This window comes from Mustelus asterias, chromosome 3 (assembly GCF_964213995.1).
Source record: "Mustelus asterias chromosome 3, sMusAst1.hap1.1, whole genome shotgun sequence".
NCBI classification, from domain to species: Eukaryota; Metazoa; Chordata; class Chondrichthyes; order Carcharhiniformes; family Triakidae; genus Mustelus; species Mustelus asterias.
In genome coordinates this window covers 46,454,663-46,480,973 of record NC_135803.1, presented here as the reverse complement: position 1 = coordinate 46,480,973, position 26,311 = coordinate 46,454,663, and the positions used below count along the sequence as shown (strand labels likewise).

The following is a 26,311-nucleotide window of genomic DNA, read 5'->3' as shown; positions in this document are numbered from 1 at the left end:
AGATAGGGTAAACTTTCTTTCTCAGCTTATTCCCCAAAAAGACTGACTTCAAAACCAGCTGGTTTAAAAATTAAAGCTTCTTTCTATCATGTGATTTCCAGATTTCCTTTGCCTTTTTTCCCCCGTCAAAGAAAGTGAATGCAGTTCAAAACAAACAACCAGCTCTTCTTCAAGTACCATGCAGGGCAAGTCATTTTTTGGAAGAAGGCAGGCTTATTTCCTGTCCAAGGTGAACTTATGACCATCTTTAAAAAAAAATCCAGGTCAGCATCTAAGTTTCCAGATAATGCAACATCTTTCCATATTAAAAAATATATAGTTTTGAAACATATAATTTTCTCAACAGAAGGCAAGAGTTGGAAGATGTTGGTGGAAGGGATGAATTATTGAATACGGGACCGTATTGTGCTGATGATTGGGTGTGGTTGTGGTGTGGGAACCCAAGTGGGCTGAGAATTAGGCTACCGGATAGGTACACTGCTTCAGTTTAATTGAACCCTTCCAAAATAGGTCACCCTAGACATGCATGTGTGTTGCTGTCCTTGCCACATCAAATTCCTGCTCATGTTGCCGCTATTCCTTCTCACCCTCCAAAGATATGACACCCTCAATCTCGTCATCCTCTTTGAATTCCAGTCTTTGCTGCTGTGCTATGTTGTGTAAGCAGACTATCATTCTGGATGTCCTGGTTAATGCATACTAAAGGATGTCCCTAGGTCTGACCAGGCACGTGAAGTACATCTTCAGCTACCTGATTGCTGCTCAATGATAGCCCTGGTGTCCAGGTGGCTTTGGTAATTTTTCTCCTGGCCAGATCTCCAGAGGGTATCCCTTGTCTCTAAGGAGCCATCTACTCTGTTTCAAAGTATGAAAATCTCAGTGAGGCTTGTTTAGTGCAGGAGAAAAGCATCATCACATCTCCCAGGGAAGCTTGTAGAGGCGTGCGTGATGATCTGTTTGTCATTGCACATCAGCCTCACATCAGTGGAATGGAAGCCCTTGCAGGGATAAGGACTCCAGCATGATTCAGGGCACTTTCATAGCCATTTGTGTGCAGTCGATGACTCACTGAAATCCAGTCAGAGTAGCAAAACTGAGCGCCTCATCATTCTGACAGACCATATCTGTTCAGGAATGCACAAAGTCCCAACCCTGGAAAACATGGCAGCGATCACTTATAAGATGCATTTGTAAGCAACAGATTGCAAGATTCTTCAAATATCTAATGCAGATCCCTGGAAGGAGTCAGAGATGAAGAATTTAAAGGCATTGGTGACTTTGACAACCCTTTCAAATAAGTCTTGGAATTCTTCCAGGAGGCTGTAAATACCAGTGACCACCTTATAGCAAACTCCAGGAGTTTCCTGAGGGACTGGTGCTCAATCATGTCTAGGAAGCTGATCCACTGCTTATAACCCCTGAATTGGTGGGGGTGAAGGTTATATTGCCTCCTGCAGATTGGATTTAATGTTAAAGACCTCTAGGTCATTAGGATGTGTGTGTGAAAATTTTGCTGAAGGATCTACATGGAAGGGTGTGAAGTTGATGTGTCTCAGGTGTGGGATTGTCTAGTGTCTTGACCAAGTCCACAAGGAAGCATGAAGCAGACATGCCACTCTGCCTGGCACAGGGGATTTTGGCTGGGTGGGATGTGGGAGCGGAGGTTATGAACTTGAATATCTGTTGGTTAGGAAGGGTCATTGAGAACTGTACTGCACTGGCAATGGACATATCAGGTTTACAATTGAAAGCATTTTGGCACAGCAGATTCATTGCAATGTCCTATTTTATTTGCAGAAGAAAAGGGTACATCATGCCTAAGAGACGGCCAGACTTGACAATGTTCACTCCTGTGGTGGAGAAAGTAGTGGAGCTGTCTACCAACCATGTGGAGTTGGACCCCTGGATGAAGTGAGGTTGGAGGATGGCCCTAGGATGATGAGATTCCAAGGGCACACAGCTGTCTCCTGTAAATAGTGCCAAAGGAAGAGGGAGGAGGAGTTAGAAACTGGGAAACCTGGCAGGGAGGTAGCATTGATAGTTCAGGACTTTTGTACCTTGCAGAATTTGGGTAGGAATGTATGTTTCAATGTTGAAGGCGCTGAGATTTAGATTCTGATAAGCATCTCCCAATGGTGCCAGTGTACGTTTTAGGCAGTGTACCTCTGTGAAGTCATGTCAAAGGATAATGTTGTCCTTCATACTCTCTTCTTGTTGGCTCCACTGGAGCTACAACCACCGACCCTAAAGGACCAATGTTAACCTCTGTTGAGTAGGAAGAAGCCTCAGAGGGTGCAGTGTCACATCCTTGCTCCCCATCTACCACCAGCATAGATATACTCACCTCAGTAGTTATGCACGAGGTTGGCTCGTATGGATCCACACAACTGATGAGAACACATTACAGTCACAAGACTGGTTGTTGGAGACTGAGATAGTGCAGAAAATTGGATAAATACCTGAAGCAGTGGAAGATACAGGTCTATGGGGAAGAGAACATCAATCAGATTAGTTCCAATTTCCTCTCGCAAAGAACTAGTACAGATACAATGGGCTCAATGGCCTTGTTACAAACTGCAAATTTCTATATTTCAATTTCAATAAGGTAGACAACCCTACAAATAAATAATCACTTTATATATACGTTGCACCAATTGGGTACCCACAACATGCAAATTAATGGCAGCAGTAAATTGTTTCCTAAGCTTTTTGTTGCATTTTAGGGAGAACTTATTGTTCAGACGGCCTTTCAGTCAAGTAGGCAGACTCAATGGAAAGGTAAACATCTCATTGTAACATAATGTCAGTTTTTCAAAACATATTTTGCTTCTTAACCATCATGATATAAAGCCATCGACGTTTTAAATTTCCACTTGCTTTCCATTAAACATAGAAGTTTTGTTTAGAATTATATGTTTACGGCCTGTTTGATTTAGATTCTGGAACACTATTGGAATGAGTTAAATAAAAATTTCAGACTGAGTATAAAAATGGACAGTTAATATTACAGATGATTCTCTGGTAAAGCATATATTACACGCAAGTCTAAACCTGCTGAAAACTGTTCACCGGAAAAGCACAAATGAATTCTGGAGTGGTTAGAAGTGCTGTGCAAAGTATAAATAGTAAATAAAACATGACAGGCAGGCTACAGAAAGGAAATGGAAGAGGACATCTACACCAAACTTAATGAGAATTTAGAAACGGTTCTTTGAATCAGCTGATAAACACATTAAAACTTTATCAGAGTGTATCAATGACTTCAATACATTGTAAACTTGCCTTAAGATTTCCTCTACTTATGGAGAGGTCATAGTTGTGGTACAATTCATGAAAAAATGCAATTTTGTGTAGTTTCATAATTTACATATATGGCTGATACTTGAACACGAAACATGGAATTTTCAGTTATTTGCGTAAAGTGTTCGTTCAGGTGGGAAAGCTGACTTTTCTCACCATGTTTTACACCTCTGTGTGCAGACAAAATCTCTGTGTGGCCCACGCCGTCACACTCAGGGGCAAGGCCTAATAGAGCTGACAATGCCAGATCTACAGGGGTAAGGGCACCCTTTAAAACTGGCACTCTAATCTGTGATATAAAAAAAATACATCCCACTGCAGAAGAACGATGCCACCCTCCATCCCCACACCACCCCCCCCCCCCCCACCTCTTTGGAGCTCCCCAGAGTTGTGCTGGGGACAGTGCCGGGGCAGTGCCAGGGGGTGGGGGGGGGGGTGCGATATGGCAGGGAAACCCTTTAATTATATCATAAGTTATTGAAATGTGGTTCCCAACCTTCCTGGGTGGGAACCTCGTTACATCATTGGAGTGGGATGGGAAGAATTGGAAGATGTCTCCGGCAAGATTCTCATTTTAGTTGCATGAGATTCTGCGCCCACGTCGCTATTTACCCTTGTGGTGAACATTGGCGCAATATCGCAACTAATACACATGTTATTACATTTGGTTCTGGAGATTAAAGCTTTGTCTATCAGCAGTTTTTTTTCCTCTTCCTTTTTCCAAGAAAATATCAAACATCCTCTCTCCATTCACTTTATTTTGCTGAAATGCCATGAACTATTTTCAACAGTAAGTTGTGAAATGGGTGGATGTTTTAACATTACCAGTTTGTGCTTGAATGCCAGATGTATTTATCTGGATCACGGGACTTTTGAGGATCAGCAAGAAGGTGAAAACATGAGTTTTTTTGGACAGATGGCAGATACTGCAACCAAAAAGGTGAGAGATGTACATTGATGCAGTAAGTTGCTCTGTAAAATAAAGTGCACATCATTTGAAAATTACAGGTGAGGCAGTGGAAGGGTTTCTGGGTCTGGTCTTGGGCCTTAGGGCCTGATCTTTGTTTTTCATTTGGGCGGCACGGTGGCACAGTGATTAACACTGCTGCCTCACAGCGCCAGGGACCCAGGTTCAATTCCGGCCTCTGGTGACTGTCTGTGTGGAGTTTGCATGCTCTCCTCAAGTCTGCATAGGTTTCCTCTGGGCGCTCCGGTTTTGTTCCACACTCCAAAGATGTGCAGTTTACATCAATTGGCCAAGGTCAATTCCCCGTTAGTGTCAGGGCTATTATCAGGGTCAACTACGTGGGGTTACAGGGATAGGGTTTGGTGGGATTGTTGTCGGTGCAGACTCGATGGGCCAAATGGCCTCCTTCTGTATTGGGATTCTATGATCCAGATAAATCCTGGCAATAGGTGGGTGTGTTTGGACCAAAAGTATGACCAAGAATTGCGAATCGAATAGTATAACTTTGTGGTAGGAACCATGGAATACTGCCAGACAAGTAATCAATGCCTGATAATTAGATTGTTAGAATGAGATCTGACTTCATAACGTGCTGTTCACCAAACAAATTAGATAAAGAAACAACTTCAAAAATCCAACATTTTTAATAATACAGATGTGGATGACAATTGTAATATGATGCAAATATCAAAACAGATTAGCTTTTGACTGAAGTCTAAAGTCATACAAGCAGTACGTTATAGAGCAATTCAGATGTGGTCAAACATTCAGGAGTCATTTCATTTAAAACGTTGCAATTGTGCAAAGTTGTTCAGCTCCTCTTCATCATCAAGGAGTGGTGCCACCTCTGGAATTGAACGGAGAGACAAGTTGCTGCGTTTTCGATATCTAATGAACTGTGCAGTAATCTGTCGGAGGTTTATCAAGGATATAACGGAGAGTATGTAACCTACAAATTTAGTTAAACATTTGTGAAACGTGATAGTGGAGATATGATCAGCATTATGCAAATATTTTGACACATAGAAAACACTGACTCCACATCAAACATACAAAGCAAACCTGCTGTAGAAATTAAAATGTTGACCACAGTGCTAACGCAATGAAGATAAAATAGCATTCGCAAACATCTATTAAAACTGTACTGTCTTCATCAGTGATTACACTTTGATTTACAATTTCCTTCAGTGATTAACATTGCGCATCAACTATCTGGTGTACATAAATGGTCAAGCAGTTCCTGGACAGTTATGTTACTATCCAAGAATTTTTTAAAAATTCATTCGTGGGACATGGGTGCCGCTGGTTGGCCAGAATTTATTGCCCACCCCTTGTTGCCCTTGAAGGTGGTGGTGAACTAGGGATGGGCAATAAACGCTGGCCAGCCAGCGATGCCCATGTCCCACAAATGAATTTAAAAAAAATCTTGGATAGTAACATAACTGTCCAGGAACTGCTTGATAATTTATGTACACCGGATAATTGATGCACAACGTTAATCACCACCAGCCTAATGAGGGAAATTGTGAATCAAAGTGTAATCACTGATGAAGACAGTACAGTTTTAATAGATATTTCCTAATGCTATTTCATTTTCATTGCAGTACCACTGTGGTCAGCATTTTAATTTCTACAACAGGTTGCTTTATGTCTTTGGTGTGGAATCAATATTTTTTATGTATCAAAATAACCTTGCCAGTCTTTCCCTATCTGATCCTTCGCAATCAATGGAATTCTCAGTGAAAGGAATTATCAGTAATGCCATGAAGCAACACCCACGCAACTGTAACCTGCTCACTAACAGTTAGTTCAAGTGCTTACCAGAACTGTGCAGCTCCACACCTCCTTGTTAAGACATGGACAAAAGAGTTGAATTAATATTAGGTAGCACCTGACTGAGTATGGCATCAAGGAGCCTCCTCAAAACTGAGGTCAAGGGTTTAAAGTAAAAACCCTCTGGAATCACACATTGTAGAAAGGTGGATGAATTATTAATGTCATCACAGCCCCAGAACAGTGCTGTGGAAGATTTAGGGGCTAACCACCTTTAACTTGTTCATTAATAAATTTCTCGCTGTCATTAGATCAGGAATGAGCTGTTTGCTGACAAAGTCACAGGATTGTCTTCCCATTAACAACTCCTCTAATGAGGAACCAGCCCCTGCTAATCTACAGTAATATTCAGGCTTGGGATGATAAGTGACAGGTTAAAGTATGCCATGCAAGTGCCACATATTGATCATCACAAAAAAGTCAGTTATCTCCTCCGATCTTCAAAAGAATCATCACTCGAGTCCCCACCATTAACATCTGGGAGGTTACCACTGGCCAGAAGCAAAACTGGACCGGACATATCAACATTGTGGCTATAATAGCTGGGTAAAAGCTGGGTACACTGTGTTAGGTGTCCAATCTCCTGAATATTCAAAGCCACTTCACCATATGCAAGATCCAAGTCAGGAGGGAGCTGGACGACTCAACATTCACTTGGTTGGATGCATGCAGCTGAATAAACATGTAACTTTAATTAATGAAATGAATAAAACAAAGTTACATTGAGATGACAGTGTATGTAGTGCGCCACAATGTGGCTTGTTGGAGAATATGGCGAACATCATAATCGGAGACAACCACATCTCCAGTTAAGTGTCCACATCACAAAATCTTCAACTCAGAGTTGATCTGTAGACACTGTTGAATTGCCTGGATATTTGGATCCAGGAACAGGAGTGTGTGACTAAGTCAAGCAGATTATGGAACCCTGGGTGCCGTCTTTACCAAACAAACACAAGGTTCTTCCTGCTTGTGTTTTTGAGGGAAAGATCTACAGGTGGATGGGTAAACTGACGATGGTACAGGAAGCCATGTAAGTTGTGGGAGTATAAATGAATTTGGTCAGGACAGTACAGTCACAGGGATAGGTGTGGTTCTCAGCAGTCATGACTGGAAGTTGCAATGATTATGTTGCTTGCCTGGTGTCAGATTAAAGTTATCTTTTTGCAACTGGAGAAGAACATGAGAGAGAGGGAGGATCCAGTTGTTGTGGTTCATCGAGGAACCAACAACATTGGTACGCCTGGAATGAGATGCTGCTGAATTTGAAGAGCTAGCACTGAAATTAAAATGCAGAGCCTCAAAGGTAATAATCTCTGGATTGTACCCGAGCTATATGGGCAACATGGTGATGTGGGAGACAAGGATTCATGGGGCACTGGCACCTGTACTGGAGAAAGAGACAGATGTTCAGTTGAGATGGACTTCAATTAAACTGGGCTGTGAGCAGTTTCCTGGAGAATAACCAGAGCGATAGAGTATTAAACTGAAGACAGCTTGGTGGGGGTGGTGGTGGTGGTGAATAGAGTTCATAGAAACCCTACAGTGCAGAAGGAGGCCATTCGGCCCACCAAGTCTGCACCAACCACAATCACACCCAGGCTCTATCCCCATAACCCTACTTATTTACCCTACTAACCCCCTGACACTAAGGGGCAATTTACCATGGCCAATCAACCTAACTCGCATATTTTTGGACTGTGGCAGGAAACCGGAGCACCCGGAGGAAACCCAAGCAGACATGGGGAGAATGTGCAAACTCCACACAGAAAGTCATCCGAGGCCGGGATTGAACCCGGCTCCCTGGCGCTGTGAGGCAGCAGTGCTAACCACTGTGCCACTGTTACTGGGCTTGATCGAATGTTCACTAGAGACGTGGGCCGGGATTTTCTGCTCCCGATCCCACTGGGCAGGTTCAGCGACGGGAATGAAAAATCGCGTGATGACTCCCAAATCACGTTTGACGCCGACATAAATAGGTGATACCAATTGTCTCCTCCTCCCCAGCCTCTCAGTGACGGATGCCTATCCCAGAGTTCAATGTCGGGAACATTATTTGAATGCATCAGTATTTAATTATCAGATGTCCAAGTCTGAATCATCCCACCATCCCCATCAAAAAATCCACCCATGTCAGTGTGAGGGTAGTATGGCATAAATCACGACTGGTTTCCCAAGGCGAGCACCTGGTGAGCAGACCTTCCAGGGTCTGTCGGGCAATACAGCAGGATATAGATAGGCTGGAAAATTGGGCGGAGAGGTGGCAGATGGAGTTTAATCCGGATAAATGCGAAGTGATGCATTTTGGAAGAAATAATATAGGGAGGAGTTATACAATAAATGGCAGAGTCATCAGGAGTATAGAAACACAGAGGGACCTAGGTGTGCAAGTCCACAAATCCTTGAAGGTGGCAACACAGGTGGAGAAGGTGGTGAAGAAGGCATATGGTATGCTTGCCTTTATAGGACGGGGTATAGAGTATAAAAGCTGGAGTCTGATGATGCAGCTGTATAGAATGCTGGTTAGGCCACATTTGGAGTACTGCATCCAGTTCTGGTCGCCACACTACCAGAAGGACATGGAGGCGTTAGAGAGAGTGCAGAGAAGGTTTTCCAGGATGTTGCCTGGTATGGAGGGTCTTAGCTATGAGGAGAGATTGGGTAAACTGGGGTTGTTCTCCCTGGAAAGACGGAGAATGAGGGGAGATCTAATAGAGGTGTACAAGATTATGAAGGGGATAGATAGGGTGAACGGTGGGAAGCTTTTTCCCAGATCAGAAGTGACATTCACGAGGGGTCACGGGCTCAAGGTGAGAGGGGCGAAGTATAACTCAGATATTAGAGGGATGTTTTTTACACAGAGGGTGGTGGGGGCCTGGAATGCGCTGCCAAGTAGGGTGGTGGAGGCAGGCACGCTGACATCGTTTAAGACTTACCTGGATAGTCACATGAGCAGCCTGGGAGTGGAGGGATACAAACGATTGGTCTAGTTGGACCAAGGAGCGGCACAAGCTTGGAGGGCCGAAGGGCCTGTTTCCTGTGCTGTACTGTTCTTTGTTCTTTGTTTGTTTTGGAGCTCAGGTTGAGTGTGGAGCCTGGGGCTTGTGGGGGGGTGGGAGTAGGGGAAGAGGGCCATGCCAATGTAGCTCCAGAGGGCAGTATCGGGGGATGGGTGTAGGGGAAGGGATGGCTGCACGTGAACTCCTTGGCGCTGGGGTGGCCTTTAAAAATGGCATGTCGATCCTGGAGTGATTAAGTTGCTGGCTTAGTGGGCGAATCAGAGCCCACTCCACCAACATTACATCACGGGACCTGCCCCTGTAAAAGTTTTTCTCTAAGTCCTGTGCTATACGGTGGAGAAAGCTGCCATTGCTGTTTGCGGGTTGAACGCTGCTTTTCCCATCCACTACCAGCCTTTTGCAGGAAAACTCAGCCCATGTTTGCACAATGACTGAGATTGGGAAATAAATGTTTCAGGATACTTGATCTTTTGAAGAGATAAGAAAATTGGAAATAAAGAAGTAGCCCCATTAATAAAAGATGTGATAAAAAAGAGAAATTAAGTTAACTCTGAAAATCAAGATGGCGAATCAGTTTTGGTGGAGCTAAGAAACAACAAGTGTGGGAATGGTTTACAAGCTTCCGAACAGTAACTGTAGTGTCAGATCGAGCATGAGGACATTAGAGAGGCATATAACAAGGATAAAACAGTAATTGTTGAGAACTTTATGTAGCCTGGGCAAGCCAAATTGCAGCAATACCTCATTGAAAGCATTCAATTTAATTTTCTCGATCAACATGTCAATGAACCAACTAGGCAACAGGCTATTTTAGATATATTGCTGTGCACATGACAAGAGTTAATTAGTAACTGCCACTCTTGCTCCTATTTCTTACGTCCTTATGAATTTTGTATTGAGTTGAGAGTGATCTGATATGAAACTAGGATCATAAATCTTGAAACAAACTACCCAGGTATGAATTGGCCTTGGTAGATTTGCAAACTAGATTGAAAGGATGGTAGATAGGCAATGGCAAATAGTTAAAGAATTAATTCATAATTTGCAAATGCAATACACTATTGAAGTCTTCCAACTGGCTAACTAGTGAAACTGAAGATAGTATTAAAGTATAGGAAGCGACTTCTAATGTTGACAAAAGGGATGGTAAACCCGAGATTGAGATGATTTATGGAAGACAAAGAAATTGAAAAAGGAAACTAATTTGAGTGGAAACAATCATGAGACATAAAAACGAACAGTAAAAGCTTCTGTAAAAAAAATGAATACATTGTCTTCATCTGGAAGACATAAAAACATGTGAATGAGGAATGTAAAAAAAAGTAATAACAAAGAGTTAGTACTAGAAAAATTAATGGGAATAATAATCAACAAATCCCCTGGTCCTGATGGCCTACACACTAGGGATTTAAAAGACATGGCTGGAAAGATATTGGATACATTAGTTTTGAATTTCCAGAATTCCCTAGATTCTAATGTCCCCAAGAATTGGAAGGTTGCAAACCTAACCAAGGTGGAGGAAGTAAACAGAGTAATATAGACAAGTTAGCCTATCAAGTGCCAGGTAATGACCATCTCCAACAGGAGAGAGAGAATTTAGCCCATGCCTTTTGACATTCAATGGCATTACCATCACTGAAACCCCTCTTATCAACATCCTGAGGGTTATCATTGACCAGAAATTGAACTGGATTAGCCATATAAATACTGTGGTTACAAAAACAGGTCAGAGGCTAGGAAACCCTATGGCGAGTAACTCACCTGCTGATTCCACAAAGCCTGTCCACCATCTACAAAGCACAAGTCAGGAGTGTGTTGGAATACTCTCACCTTGCTTAGATGAGTGCAGCTCCAACAACACTCAAGAAGCTCAACACCATCCAGAATAAAGCAGCCCATTTGATCGCCAACCCGTCCACAAACATTTAATCCCTCCACCACTGATGCACAGCGGCGGCACAGTGGTTAGCACTGCTGCCTCACAGCGCCAGGGAGGAAACAGGAGCACCTGGAGGAAACCCATGCAGACACAGGGAGAACTTTATAGTGTACATCATCGACAAGATGCGCTGCAGAAACTCACTAAGGCTCCCTACACAGCACCTTCCAAACCTATGGCCACCACCATCTAGAAGGACAAGGGCAGCAGACACCTGGCAGCACCATCACCATCACCCCCTCACCACCCTGACTTGGAAATATATCGCTATTTCTTCACTGTCGCTGGGTTAAAATCCTAGAATTCACTCCCTAGCAGCACTGTGGGTGTACATACACCACATGGATTGCAGTGGTTCAAGAAGGCAGCTCACCACCACCTTCTTGAGGTCAATTAGGATTGGGCAATAAATTTTGGCCTAGCCAGCATTGCCCACATCCCATAAACAAATTTTTAAAAAATCAGTAGTGGGGAAGAGATTAAAGTCTATTAATAAGCAGTGGTAACAGGGCTCGTAGAAATCATAATATGAATGGACAGAGTAAACATGGATTTATGACAGGAAAATCATGCTTGGAAAATCTGTTAGCATTTTTTGGGGTCCCTATGGGACAAATAGGGAGGACCAGAGGATGTTTGTATACAGATCTTCAAATAATTTTCAATAATGCACCATGCAAAATTACAGTTCATGGGTTTTGGACAATACATTAGCTTGGATTAAGGATTAACTATCAGACAGAAAACAGAATAGAAACAAATGGGTCATTGTCTATTTGGGATTAATTAAATAATGGCAAGGATCAGTGCTTGGGACTTAGATGGGAAGATGACGGGAAGTATTAAGTGTCCATGTCTGCTGAGGATACAAAATATGGGGGGGGGGGATTCTCCAGTCTCGTCTGTGGCTCGATCTGTTGTGAGCGAGAGCGGAAAATTCGGCATTCCAGCCAAAACTCCATTGACTTACAGTGGCACCAGAAAATCCAAGCCACGAACAAGGACGGAAGATTTTGGCTATGATGGGAGGAGGATGAAGGAGGCAGAAAAAAGTTTAGGTAACAAGCAATTGGGCAAGTATATGGTGGGTAGAATATAATGTGGAGAAGTGTGGAGATATCAGTTGGAAAAATAGAAAAACAGATTTTTAAAATTGATTAATAACAGGGAATTTACTGGTACTCGGAGTCAGCTCAATGGGACTACAGCATGTCACCAAAAAGATTTATCAGTACCTTTCCAGGGCAACTAAGGAGATATGAAATGCAGCTTTGTCAATGTCGCCTGTTTCCTAAACACACATTAAAAAAAATTCAGTATAAGCTCCACTTAAATTTATTTTCCTTAAAACAAAAAGCAGGGAGTGATTTCAGTGGATTTGAGTAATAAAGTGATACTTTCTATCAAGTGTAATATTAACTTGGATATGGTGCTGACATGAGCGGAAATTGACAAGAGCAAGTAGTAAATCAAACTGAGTTTATATACTGTGGACCTCAAACAAGTAAGAAAGGCGATAAATAGACAGGAAATTTGATACTTTTTATGTAACAGTGGAATGAGACCCAACTGGGAATGAGGCCTAACTGGGAATGAGGCCTACTAGGGAAAGGGGCATGTGATTCAGGGAACATGGAAAATGGAGAAGGCCATTTAGCACCTTGAGTCCATTCTGCCATTCATGGAGATCACAACTGACCTGTAATTGAACTCCATATACTCACCTTATTCCCATATTCCTTATTACCTTTGTTTAATAAAAGTCTGTTAATCTCAGAGTTAAAAATAATAATCGATCTAGCAATAATTGCCATTTGAAGAAGATTCCAAACTTGTAGAACTTGTCGAGTTTCACATCCAATTCACAAAATCAGCACATGCTACTCAGCACTTTTGAGTTCTAACATCCTCCCCCGCCACGCCATTTTAAACCTGCCATACCATTTTCTCCCTATTTTTTCCCCCATGCCCTTTAACTAACTGCAAATTCCAAATGTATTTCATTTATGCAGACTACTCAAAATTTGAAACCTCTGGAAACTGCAAGAAGTTTAACGTCTTTTAACAAACTGAACCTCTAGAAGCCAAAGCTAAAAATAAATTTTGTAAAATCAATATTCTCTCTCAACAAACTCTCCAGCAAGCCTCTAATGTCGTGCTTACAATAAAATAAATGTTGCATGCTGTGATAGTAACACTGGAAAGGATACACAGAAATCCACCAACAGCACCCCAAAGCTACCTATTAGCCAGGCCAGATGATGGAGGATGTATTTTTTGGCTGATGCTTTATTTTCAGGCACGTTTACTGCCACACTCAGTCCATATGTAGTATTGCCAAGCATTGCCAGTGCAAACAGCAAATAGGATGTACCCTCCGTGGATTTCCTTTGGAACTGCAACAGAGTACATCAACTAAATAAGGGTACCTTTAAAAATAAACTATAAAAATATGACTTTGTAACTATCCAAAGCCTTTGGATAGTTACAAAATTCACATTCAGCAAATAAACATATTATTGTATAATGTCACCATGGGGCCAAGTGTCCTTTGACCAACGACAATAATTTGGATTTCAGCAAGTTCAGTACAGTGTTCGGTCTATAAATGGAATTCTTTGTAACCCACAATGTGCCGACCACACAGACAATGGAATTGTTGTTTTTGCCTCAGAGAATTCCATGCCGCACGCTGAACTTTTGCGCTTCCCGTTCCAGGAGAAAAACAAATAAATACTTGGTGCGGTCTCCAGCAACACCAACACCACACGTACAGAAAGCATCAAACAAAAAGGAAGGATACATTGTTTTTCTGACAAAACTAATCTAAAATTTCACAAACCTGAAAGCAGAAACGGAATAAATTACTTACATTTTTGTACAGCTGTGGAAAGCGAGATCCAAGATAGAATAGGCAGGACATGTAGCCACTGATGTATCCCACAAATTCAACAATGTCAAAAGTACCCTGAGAAACAGCGAAATAAAAACTCACCATGATAAAAATGAACAAAAGCAATAAAATCTTACAATTAGAAAGCATAACAGCTATTCACGATTATGTTTTTAGTTTTTAGGGAATAAAGATACAAAAAGGTGTTCAAGATGACATGCAGGATTTTAACAATGTTAAAGACTTGTTTTAGAGCTTTTAGAATCTCAAGTAAATAGCATCTTATATCATGAGTACCTTCAAAATAAATAAATGGACTAAAACAAAGTCAACGCCATCACAAACCCTTTGTCCTGGACGACTCCTACCATGGTGAGATCTTCTCAATAAATGTAATATAGTCATCATTACTATCACACATAACAGAACCCAGGAAACACACAGCCACTTCAAAAGGGCATTTGCTGAAAGACAGAAACATACCAGAGTTTGTTCAGGTTGCAATAGCAGTCTCTATTCCACTTAGCAGTGGAGTAGATGTAAAATAAATACACAAAGAAAAAAATGGATGTGGCATTCTTACTCCATTGCAGGAAGAAGTATAAGCGGCTAATATGGGAGCGGTGAGCCAAATACCTGATGGCCATCCAAAAGAACCAGAATTGCCATTTATCCAGATCCACTCCAGAAACCAGGACCATGTTTAGATCTTTATGATGCTGGTAGTAAGGATAGTCATCTTAATGACAGTACAAATCTACAGATTATAATCCAAATAGCTGGTAGTTTCAATAACTTATGTTGAAATTTCATGAACAATTCCTTTTTGATTCAGAGGGATTACAACTGTTGGCAGTGCATGGTGCCATGGAGCTGTTTTGAACTTTTGCCATCCAGTGTAGCAGTGTGGAGGTAGCAGTGTGGAGGCAGTGTCAGGTCTCCTCCTGCACCCGTTAGGATCTGATCACCATCATCATGATATTAGCAGTAGACGTGTGACTGGAGCCCCTGCCTACTTCTGCAGGAGTGCCCTCCTGGCACACCATAATGATTTCAATACACCGCTGGCCTAGAATGTTGCCTGTCTCCTCATGGGTTGGGTGGTGGGGAGAGGGGAACCAATTCCCATCCTCCCCAACCAGGAATGCCTGTTTGGCAAGTGCAGTTCAAAAGCCTGGTCTCAAAATGACTCGAGCCCCACAGTAGAAATAATGGGCAGACAGGAAGCACGTTCCACTCACATTATCTGTTTTGTGCCAAAAATTAAAATCAACCCGCATTGCCTTATTTGTTGAGTTGCTTCAACTTTGCATCAGGTCAAATATCCCATAACATTGGAAATGGTCATAAACCTCTCTCATTCTACTGCTGGAAAATCAAACAGAATTTCAAACATGGAGGTTGAAACTTAGGTAAGCACTAAGCTGACCCACCACCCAGCAAACTGATCTACCTGCTTTTCACCCCAACCGTAAACATCAATCCCAATAGGAACGTTTGAAAATGACAGTTCTGATCCAGCCTCCAGTTTACTGAAATAACCACTGAATACAAATATCATCTGATGTCAGGTACAATGCATGATTACAGAAATACAAATACTGAGTGTTACAAATGCATGAACATTATTGCTCATGATGATTGAAATATGTTTGGGTTGTTTAAAAGTTTAATTTCAAATATTCGTAAACTATGTTAAATTGTCTTTAGCCACGCTGAATTGCCCCTTAGAGTCAAGCGGACTAGCTTGGGTAAATGTATGGGGTTATGGGGATAGGGCCTAGGTGGGATTGTGGTCGGTTCAGACCCGATGGGCCGAATGGCCTCCTTCTGCACTGTAGGATTCTATGATTAATTACATTGCTCAAATTTACAGCTTCCCCACAGGTTTTCGGACATAGGGCTGGATTTCACGGCCTCGCTTGTCCCAAAACTGTAAAATCCTGCCCAACGTCAACAGACCTTTCCATGTTCCGCCCCTCACACGCTCTGCTTCCCGTGGCGGGCTGGGCGGTAAAATTCTGGCCATAGTTTCTCCTCTGATACAAATAACTTATTGCTGCAATGTCTATGCTGTTTCTTTCGGTAATTTACTTGAGTAACTTAATTTCTGTCAGCAGCTCTAGCCAAACAATTCTTGTGGCCAACAGTTTATCCCAACAGGGAGGAAACGTGCTTGCTCACCTGACATAGATTATTGAATAAGCAAGAATTAATAGGGAGACACAACCAACATGAATGTCTGCACTTACTACTGTATTTTGCTTAGATGCCATGAAATAGTTCAATTAAACTGTGCTTCTATCAGCAGGGAACATAAACTGATTTCAAATACTTTTGTTCAACAAGGCTTCGACATGAAACACATTGCATTAATTTTGGAGAGTTTGACCTCTTTAATCATTTCCAATTGCAAAATGCTTTCACTGTGCTTCTGCCCAAGAAAAAAATCATCACTCCCACAAATGTTCCATCTGTACCGCATTACGATTTTAAAAATCACAGTGCAAAATTGCTTGACCTCCATGTAACACAGCACTCTGTGCCATATCATGCTGGAAATATTCAGTACATTGCTACATAACATGATACTTACAAAACATAGGACCCACCCACCAGAAAAAGAAATCCTTACCCTTTCCTTAAATTGCAGCAGTAAACATTGAACAATGTACTTAAGGATTAAATAAAGTCAATATTTTCCAACTAAACCGAAACATAGTAAAGTCATGCTGCATAATCAAATATTATGAGGTCACAATATCTACCTCGAACTTGAAACTCTTATCGGGACATGTTTTTTTATTTGTCCATTCAATCTGGCTGCCACTGGTAAGCATGATGTGGAGATGCCGGCGTTGGACTGGGGTAAACGCAGTAAGAGTTTTAACAACACCAGGTTAAAGTCCAACAGGTTTATTTGGTAGCAAATGCCATTAGCTTTCGGAGCGCTGCCCCTTCGTCAGATGGAGTGGATATCTGCTCCATCCACTCCATGCATGCAGATATCCACTCCATCTGACGAAGGGGCAGCGCTCCGAAAGCTAATGGCATTTGCTACCAAATAAACCTATTGGACTTTAACCTGGTGTTGTTAAAACTCTTCCTGTGTTTGCCACTGGTAAGGCCAGCACTTACTGCCCATCCCTAATTGCTCTTGAGAAGGTGGTGGTGAACTACATTCCTGAACTGCTGCAGTTCATACAGTGCAGGCACATTCACGGTGCAGTTAAGGCGGGAGTTCCGGGATCTTGAACCAGTGACAATGAAAGAACAGCGATAGATTTGCAAGTCAGGATGGTGCATTTGCAAGTCAGGATGGAGGGGAATTTGCAGGTGGAGGTTCTTTGCACATGGACATCATTTGAGTTTTTATTTCTGAGTTTTAAGCCCAGCCATTCACAAGGATGAATCATCTTTGACCCAAGGGATTGCTGCTGATGATTTCTGAGTAATGATGATATTGGAGAGAAGGAGAAAGTAAGGGCCCTATTACATAAAATGTATACCATTCAACTGATTTGTGCGGTATTTACATTCCACATGATGCGATTAGGCAAGAATTAGGGGGCATAAGATGGGAACAGAAACTGTCAGGGAAAGGCACTGATGAAAAGTGGAACTTTTTCAAGGAACAAATACTGGGTGTCCTTGATAGGTATGTCCCTGTCAGGCAGGGAGGAAATGGCCGAGTGAGGGAACCGTGGTTCACAAAAGAGGTGGAATGTCTTGTGAAAAGGAAGAGGGAAGCTTATGTAGGGATGAGGAAACAAGGTTCAGATGGCTCGACTGAGGGTTACAAGTTAGCAAGGAACGAGCTGAAAAAGGGGCTGAGGAGAGCTAGGAGGGGACATGAGAAGTCCTTGGCGGGTCGGATCAAGGAAAACCCCAAGGCTTTTTACTCTTATGTGAGGAATAAAAGAATGACCAGGGTGAGGTTAGGGCCGGTCAAGGACAGTGGTGGGAACTTGTGTATGGAATCAGTAGAGATAGGCGAGGTGATGAATGAATACTTTTCTTCAGTGTTCACCAAGGAGAGGGGCCATGTTTTTCAGGAAGAGAAGGTGTTACAGGCTAATAGGCTGGAGGAAATAGATGTTCGGAGGGAGGATGTATTGGCAGTTTTGAATAAACTGAAGGTCGATAAGTCCCCTGGGCCTGATGAAATGTATCCTAGGATTCTTTGGGAGGCGAGGGATGAGATTGCAGAGCCTTTGGCTTTGATCTTTGGGTCCTCGCTGTCCACGGGGATGGTGCCAGAGGACTGGAGAGTGGCAAATGTTGTTCCTCTGTTTAAGAAAGGGAATAGAAATGACCCTGGTAATTATAGACCGGTTAGTCTGACTTCGGTGGTTGGTAAATTGATGGAAAAGGTCCTTAGGGATGGGATTTACGACCATTTAGAAAGATGCGGATTAATCCGGGATAGTCAGCACGGATTTGTGAAGGGCAAATCGTGCCTCACAAATTTGATAGAATTTTTTGAGGAGGTAACTAGGTGTGTTGATGAAGGTAGGGCAGTTGATGTCATATACATGGATTTTAGTAAGGCGTTTGATAAGGTCCCCCATGGTCGGCTTATGATGAAAGTAAGGAGGTGTGGGATAGAGGGAAAGTTGGCCGATTGGATAGGTAACTGGCTGTCTGATCGAAGACAGAGGGTGGTGGTGGATGGAAAATTTTCGGACTGGAGGCAGGTTGCTAGCGGAGTGCCGCAGGGATCGGTGCTTGGTCCTCTGCTCTTTGTGATTTTTATTACTGACTTAGAGGAGGGGGCTGAAGGGTGGATCAGTAAATTTGCTGATGACACCAAGATTGGTGGAGTAGTGGATGAGGTGGAGGGGTGTTGTAGGCTGCAAAGAGACATAGATAGGATGCAAAGCTGGGCTGAAAAATGGCAAATGGAGTTTAACCCTGATAAATGTGAGGTGATTCATTTTAGTAGGACTAATTTAAATGTGGATTACAGGGTCAAAGGTAGGGTTCTGAAGACTGTGGAGGAACAGAGAGATCTTGGGGTCCATATCCACAGATCTCTAAAGGTTGCCACTCAAGTGGATAGAGCTGTGAAGAAGGCATATAGTGTGTTAGCTTTTATTAACAGGGGGTTGGAGTTTAAGAGCCGTGGGGTTATGCTGCAACTGTACAGGACCTTGGTGAGACCGCATTTGGAATATTGCGTGCAGTTCTGGTCACCTCACTATAAGAAGGATGTGGAAGCGCTGGAAAAAGTGCAGAGGAGATTTACCAGGATGCTGCCTGGTTTGGAGTGTCGGTCTTATGAGGAAAGGTTGAGGGAGCTGGGGCTGTTCTCTCTGGAGCGGAGGAGATTGAGGGGGAGACTTAATAGAGGTTTATAAAATGATGAAGGGGATAGATCGAGTGAACGTTCAAAGACTATTTCCTCGGGTGGATGGAGCTATTACGAGGGGGCATAACTATAGGGTTCATGGTGGGAGATATAGGAAGGATATCAGAGGTTGGTCCTTCACGCAGAGAGTGGTTGGGGTGTGGAATGGACTGCCTGCAGTGATAGTGGAGTCAGACACTTTAGGAACATTTAAGCGGTTATTGGATAGGCACATGGAGCACACCAGGATGGTAGGGAGTGGGATAGCTTGATCTTGGTTTCAGATGAAGGTCGGCACAACATCGTGGGCCGAAGGGCCTGTTCTGTGCTGTACTGTTCTATGTTCTATGTTCTATGAGCATCTTCACATTCTAATTACCTCTTCGCACCCTGACTCCCTATTTCTCAATTTTCTTCTCCTGCATGTATGAATCAAGCCTGCTTGTAAATGCTACCTTCCTCAATTATTCCATGTGGCATTCACATTCTCACCACTCTGTAAAGAAATTCCTCCAAAAGTTCTTTGATTTGTTTGTGCTTATCGTACACTTATGCTACTGGTTCTCGATCCACCAAAAAAGCAGAAACACTTTACCACATCCACCCTATCAGATCCCTTGATCATTTATCAGTTTTTCTTTTAGCTCTCTCTTTTCCAGAAAAAGCCCAAACCTGACTCGGCTTTGATCGTCTTCCAACAAGCAGTGAAGGTTTAGGAGAGATTTAAAAAGAGGTGTTCAAATGTACCAGGGAATATGATAAGACTGTAAGAATAAATAAGGAGAAATTGTTTCCGCTAGTGGTTGGGTACCAAAGGATACAGAAACAGCAGAGTGTAGCTGAGGGAAATTTCTTCATCACCTGGAAGACAATTCTTCCAAGAGTAATAGAAGTAGATCCAATAGTAACTTCTATGAGGGAGTTAGATGTACACTTGAAAGGGAACATTTTGCAGGGCCAAAGGAAAGGTAATGTGGGTATAGGTAAAATTCTCTGCTCAATTTCTTATAATTGCATCCTTTCAATTCTGATAACTTCCTTGCTTTGAGTCTGTCCTCCAGCGCTCCCGTGTCTTTATTTCAGAGTAATTCGTTTTTCATATCACTTTTGAAGCAAAAGTGTTAGAAGAAAATGGAGGCGATTCTCCCATCCTGCTGCGCTGTGTTTTTAGCTCAGCGGGATGGGAGCATTTTCAAAATCGGGGGGGAGGAGGGGGCGGTGGTGGTGTGGGAGATTGAGGTGGCTGTGGTGGGGGTGGGGGGGGGGGGGTGGTCTGGTGATCGAGGCAGGCCAGGAAAGTGGTTGGGGAGGTGTCGGGGCAGGGGGTGCTGGGGGGGGGGGGTGGTTGGTGGAGTGGTCATGGCTGGGCCCAGTCACATGCTGGGGGAGGGGGCTGCGATCAGGAGGCCGGCAGACAAGGGCCACTGCGCATGCGGTGGTCTCGGCACTGAGAGTGGATCGTTCAGCGCTATGTTGCCCGGCTTCTCCAGCAGGAACAGGACCCACCCACTGATTTCTGGAGTGAGTCACACTGGTGCACTCTGCAGCGCACAGAGTATGGGAGATTCATTTTGAAACTTCTGCTGAAAAAAACCAGCTTGCTTTACTCCAGTTTTTTACCCAAATTCTGCACTTAGAATTTTTTTGGGAGAATTGCCCCCAATATTTTTTTCACGCAGAGAGTGATTGAGGTCTGAAACGCATTGCCTGAGAGCGTGGGGGAAGCAGGTTCAAAATGAAGCTTTCAAAATGGATTTAGATTCCTATTGGCAAAGGAAGAACGTGCAGGGTTAGGGATAGAAGCCTGGAGAATGACACAAAGTGAATTGTTCATTCAGAGACCTGATGCAGATGTGATGGATCAAATGGCCTCCTTTGTACTGTAACAAATCCTGTGATTTAAAATCAGGTTACTCAAAAGGATGATGGATTGACATGAATTGAAAATTACTTATTTTGTACAATAAACCTATTTTCAGTCGTTTTAACCAAACTTCATCAAGTTACCCCTTTTAAATATATGATAGAAAAATGTTAAAAACAAATTTGCCTGATTATTATGCATGGCAGATTTTGCATTCAGTGATATGCAAATAGGTTTGAAGGGGAACTCAGGAGGGAGAAAACACCATTCAAAACAGGCGCAATTCCTGCTGGAATCAGCAGCCGTGCCAAACTGTAACGAGTAGAACTGCCAAAATTACTTAAAAAGTTATTTAGAAAGATATTAAGTTCAACAATATGAACCCCAAAAGCAACACTTACACTGAATAAAATACTTCTTACATCTGCCTTTCCTATTCTTCAGCTTATAATAGGCAAATTGTGAGATCATCATACTGTCAAGGGTAACATAAAAATTAGCTGTAACAGTCTAGGAAGAATAGAAAACATGGTTAGTTTCATTGATACAAATTCCCAGATACAAACATGAAATTAGAATGTCCATTAAAACTAAACATAACTCAATACATTACCATGTAATATAAAGGAGCATTACAGCAAAATAAGTTTGTGATTTGCGACAAGGGGCGGCACGGTGGCACAGTGGTTAGCACTGCTGCCTCACAGCGCCAGGGACCCGGGTTTAATTCCAGTCTTGGGTCACCGTCTGTGTGGAGTTTGCACTTTCTCCCCTTGTCTCCGTGGGTTTGCCTCCGGGTGCTCCGATTTCCTCCCACAGTCCAATGATGTGCGTGTTAGGTTGATTGGCCATGGTAAAATTGACCCTAGTGTCAGGGATAAACGAGTAGGGTTACGGGAATAGGGCCTGGGTGGGATTGTGGTTGGTGCAGACTCAATGGACCGAATGACCTCCTTCTGCACTGTAGGGATTCTATGATCTATGATTCTACCTCAACATATTTAAGCCTGCTTACTATTCGGTACATCATTTAAGAACATTATTTTCTACAGTTTTATAATTCTTTATAGATATTACGGGTCAATTGTATTTCAACGATGTAAGAAGTTTTGTATCCCCGCTATAACTTGGATTTTTAATTTCACTATTGGATCTCCTAACTGTACAAGCAGTCCTCGACTTTACGACAGTCAAGCTCTGACAAAAGGCACTTACGGCGCTTAATTTACACTGATGTGATGTTGATTCTGACTTTACAACTCCACATCAGCCCATCAAAAAGTATTTTTATTATACATATACATTACAGCTTGTATTCTTAAATGCAGCCTTATGTGAAAGAGCCAAATAATTCAACATCCAGCAGTACAATATTGGGTCACTGACCCTGAACATGCCCAGAAGAGTTGTGAACCCTCCCATCGAAACACTGGGCCCTCTGCACCCTTCACTCACCAGGCCAGGACTCCGGTTCGGAAGGTTGACTAATGTGTTAGGGGCGATCTTATCGAGGTCTATAAAATAATGAGGGGCTTAGATCAGCTAGATAGTCAATATGTTTCCCCAAAGGTAGGGGAGTCTAAAACTAGAGGGCATAGGTTTAAGGTAAGAGGGGAGAGATACAAAAGGATCCAGAGGGGCAATTTTTTCCACACAGAGAGTGGTGAGTGTCTGGAACAAGCTGCCAGAGGAGCTGTCTGCGTGAAGTTTGCATGTTCTCCACGTATCAGTGTGGGTTTCCTGGTGCTCTGGTTTCTTCTCACACTCCAAATATGTGCAAGTTTGGGTGATTGGCCATGTTAAATTGTCCCATAGTGTTAGGGAATTAGGGTAAATACCTGGGGTTATGGAGATAGGGCCTGGGTGGGATTGTTGTTGGTGCAGGCTCGATGGGCTGAATGGCCTCTTTCTGCACCACAGGGCTTTTATAAAACTTCTCCTTCTAAATCTGAGGATTGCCTGTATAGAACAATCTGTTTCATTAATGTCTTATATATCCATTTGAGATAACCCTTAATTGCTCATCAGTTGCAAGACTCAGCTAAGATATTCTGCCTTTGCAAGTGAGCAGTAACCAAATAAATAGCTACTAAGAATAAGTCCCGAGGTCCCTTTGGCAGAAAATAAATTTGTCAATTACTACATCTTTCAGAACAGGTTTGGACATGTTGCCAGGAAGTTTGAACATCTATGTTAAAATCAGATTTCTTCAAAGGAAGGTTACCTATCAATTGGCAAAAATTATTTTATTTCAGTTTTATGGTTGGATTTGCTTTGTTGGAAGTTATAGAAATAAATTGCCATTAATTCAAACTAATGTTTTTAACGTTCTCCCTGTGTCTGCATGAGTTTCCTTAGGGTTCTCCGGTTTCCTCCCACATTCTGAAAAACGTGCTGGTTAGGTGCATTGACCCGAACAGGCGCCAGACTGTGGTGACCAGGGGAATGTCACAGTTACTTTATTGCAGTGTTAATGTAAGCCTTACTTGTGACTAATAAATAAACTTTACAAAATTATATGACCAATATCAAGATATTGGCCTGTGAAGCACCTTCATTATAAATGAAAGACTTTGGTGAGTATTAAATAGGATAATTTGTGCAATGCTTTATTAGTATCACCAGTAGACTTACATTAACACTGCAATGTGTGAAAATCCCCTAGTCCACCCCGGTGCCTGTTCAGGTACACTGAGGGAGAATTTAGCACGGCCAATGCACCTAACCAGCTCGTCTTCGGATTGTGGGAGGAAATCGGAGCACCCGGAGGAAATCCACGCAGACATGGGGAGAACGTGAAAACTCCACACAGACAGTGACCCAAACCTGGAATCGAACCTGGGTCCCTGGTGCTGTGAGGCAGCAGTGCTAACCACTGTGCTACCGTGCCACATGAAATGTGTTAAACCTTTACTCGATGGGACTGATCACACCAAATTCCAATTGGATATGAAATTTAAAATGGTCTAATTATGGAAAGTAGAAGCAGCTCTGGGGGGGGTGGGGGGGGGAGAGGTGAGGAGGTGGGCCATGCAAAGGTCCGTTCACCTCAGGTGGAATTTTCCAGTTTTGGGCTGAACACAACCAGAAAATCCCACCCATTGAGTTCTGTTGCACATCAAACTTCACAGTGCAGAGATTAAAATTAAGCTTGAATTTTCTGGCCCCGCGGCGGTGGGTTCCCCCATGGTGGATGCGGTGAACTAATCAAATGTCCATTGACTTTGGCAGCACCAGTAGATCCCACCGGTGGGTGGGACCGGAAAATTCCAGCTTTGGAACGTAACTGCTCAATCACTGGGCTGAATAATATGGGGAGAGGGTAAGGTGGACAGCACACCCAGAAACCACACCGGCATGGAGCCGACATGCTTCACACTGACCTGTCCCACAGCCATAAAGCACTGTCGGGCGGACTAATGAGGGTCAAGTGGGACTCCCACCTCTCATTCGGGAGAAAGTCCCACCCTCTGGAGCTACTGGTCGATCGGATTAGCTGGCAGTTCCATCACCCCAACAGCAGCAGGAAGGTGCTGGAGAAGAAAGGACCCCAATGTCTTGGATCCCCAGAGTCTTGGGCCAGGAGGGTTAAGTTAGGGAGAGGGACAATGAGGAGAAGGGAGGACAGGGTGGGTTTAAGGGAGGGAGTGAGTAAGAAGAAAGTGGGGGGTTCAACCTAAAGGGGGAGGGGAGGCGCCCATGATCGGCAAAAGTCATTTCCTGGAGAAACCCACCCTCTTCCTTCCTGCCCTGTAAAGCACTTAAGGTAAAAAGAAAAATTTGGCTTCCCACCTTGCTCCCTGCACCAAACATTCTATTGTGCAAGCAGCATTTAATCAGGGTCAATAGGCTTGATAACAAGCCTAATTCACCTTTAAACATGGCAGGTGAGCTGCCAGCCCCCTGGGTTATGAGAGTGAGTTTGGAGGTGGGTGAGGTGGTGGTGGGGTGGGTCCCACACCATTTGATGTGCCCCATCCACTGTGGGAAACACATCCACCAGAGTCATGGAAAATTCAGCCTATTGCTGCAGGGGTATGAGGCTGGGTCAGCGGAGTGTCAGAGTCAATCTGGATCACTGGTTTAGACTGCTCAGTAGGACAGAGCAACAACATGCAAACTCCATTGGCTGGTCAGAGGGCAAGCGCCAGGTTACAGAGCCTCAGTGTAAAGAAAATGCGCCTTCATTGGGAAGCTTGATCAAAGGAAATAAATGTTATTTTGATGGGGTTAGATGAATCGGAGCAGGGGAAGTTCCCATGGAGCATTAACACTAACAAAGACCAGTTGGACTAAATAGCCTTTTTGTGGTGTAGTACTATGGAAGAAATTGTTGCAGAAATAGCTTTGGGAGCATGAGTTATAGGGATAACTGTTCATACCTGGCCATGTCTTATCTGTAAACCAATAATGGAACTAGTGCAGTCAATGAAAGCTGTGTGTAAGAGACACAGTGAGGTCCCATAGTATAATGAAGGGTACTTTGTAATCATAATTAAATACAAAAATCACCATTCAAATTCATCTCTAGGTTAATTTCATGAATAAAGAAAATTGTTCCTTTGGAGGGCTAGCATGGATACGTGCTGTAACGATTCTATGGAAGCACAAATTTATCCAAATCTTTTGAATGGGCCTCACACTTGTAGGATAAACACAGATATTAGAGCAGCGTATGTCCTCGGTCTGTGCCATACATTTAGATCTTAGCTGCAAAGCTACAAATAGTATGTCAAATATTCCCTCAGTTGGTTTCAGATAAACCACAGTTGTCTAGTTTCATACAAAACATTCTTCCCCTAGCACATTTTACAGTCAACACGCAAATTTAAAAAGGGTGCATTTCATTATTAACTAAGTTGTGAAAAGAGGTCACTGAGATCCAAAATCTAATTCCTTAGCAACTCCATTGAATATTTGGTCTAACTGCACAGTCTCTGTAAAATAGGATCAAAACAAAAGATCCATTTTCAGTTACTTTTATTTCAATTCTCTTCAACTTAACAGTTTTTCTGCATTGTTCAGAGTACACTTGCACTACTTACGGACAACATGCATTCATTCAATGTTGAACTGCAACTAAATGTTTAATATCAAAAAGTTGTACCCTGCGTGGTGAGGCACAGAATCGATTCAAACAAATGT

General features: G+C 42.9%; 1 protein-coding gene across 2 annotated transcripts in view; it reads right to left on the bottom strand.

Moving 5' to 3' along the window:
• Nucleotides 1-4,927: 4,927 nt before the first annotated feature.
• The window catches only part of LOC144490665 (lysosomal amino acid transporter 1 homolog), a 33,720-nt gene continuing 12,336 nt past the window's right edge, over nucleotides 4,928-26,311 (bottom strand). Inside the window, exons 3-7 of one of the 2 annotated variants that reach the window (XM_078208366.1) lie at nucleotides 21,568-21,676; nucleotides 14,250-14,416; nucleotides 13,932-14,027; nucleotides 13,270-13,455; nucleotides 4,928-5,175 (exon numbers count right to left, since the gene is read on the bottom strand). In XM_078208366.1, coding sequence (XP_078064492.1) covers nucleotides 5,047-5,175; nucleotides 13,270-13,455; nucleotides 13,932-14,027; nucleotides 14,250-14,416; nucleotides 21,568-21,676 — 687 coding nt within the window. In that variant the 3' untranslated portion in view covers nucleotides 4,928-5,046. The remainder of the gene's footprint in view (nucleotides 5,176-13,269; nucleotides 13,456-13,931; nucleotides 14,028-14,249; nucleotides 14,417-21,567; nucleotides 21,677-26,311) is intronic. The other variant, XM_078208373.1, reaches the window with a different exon arrangement.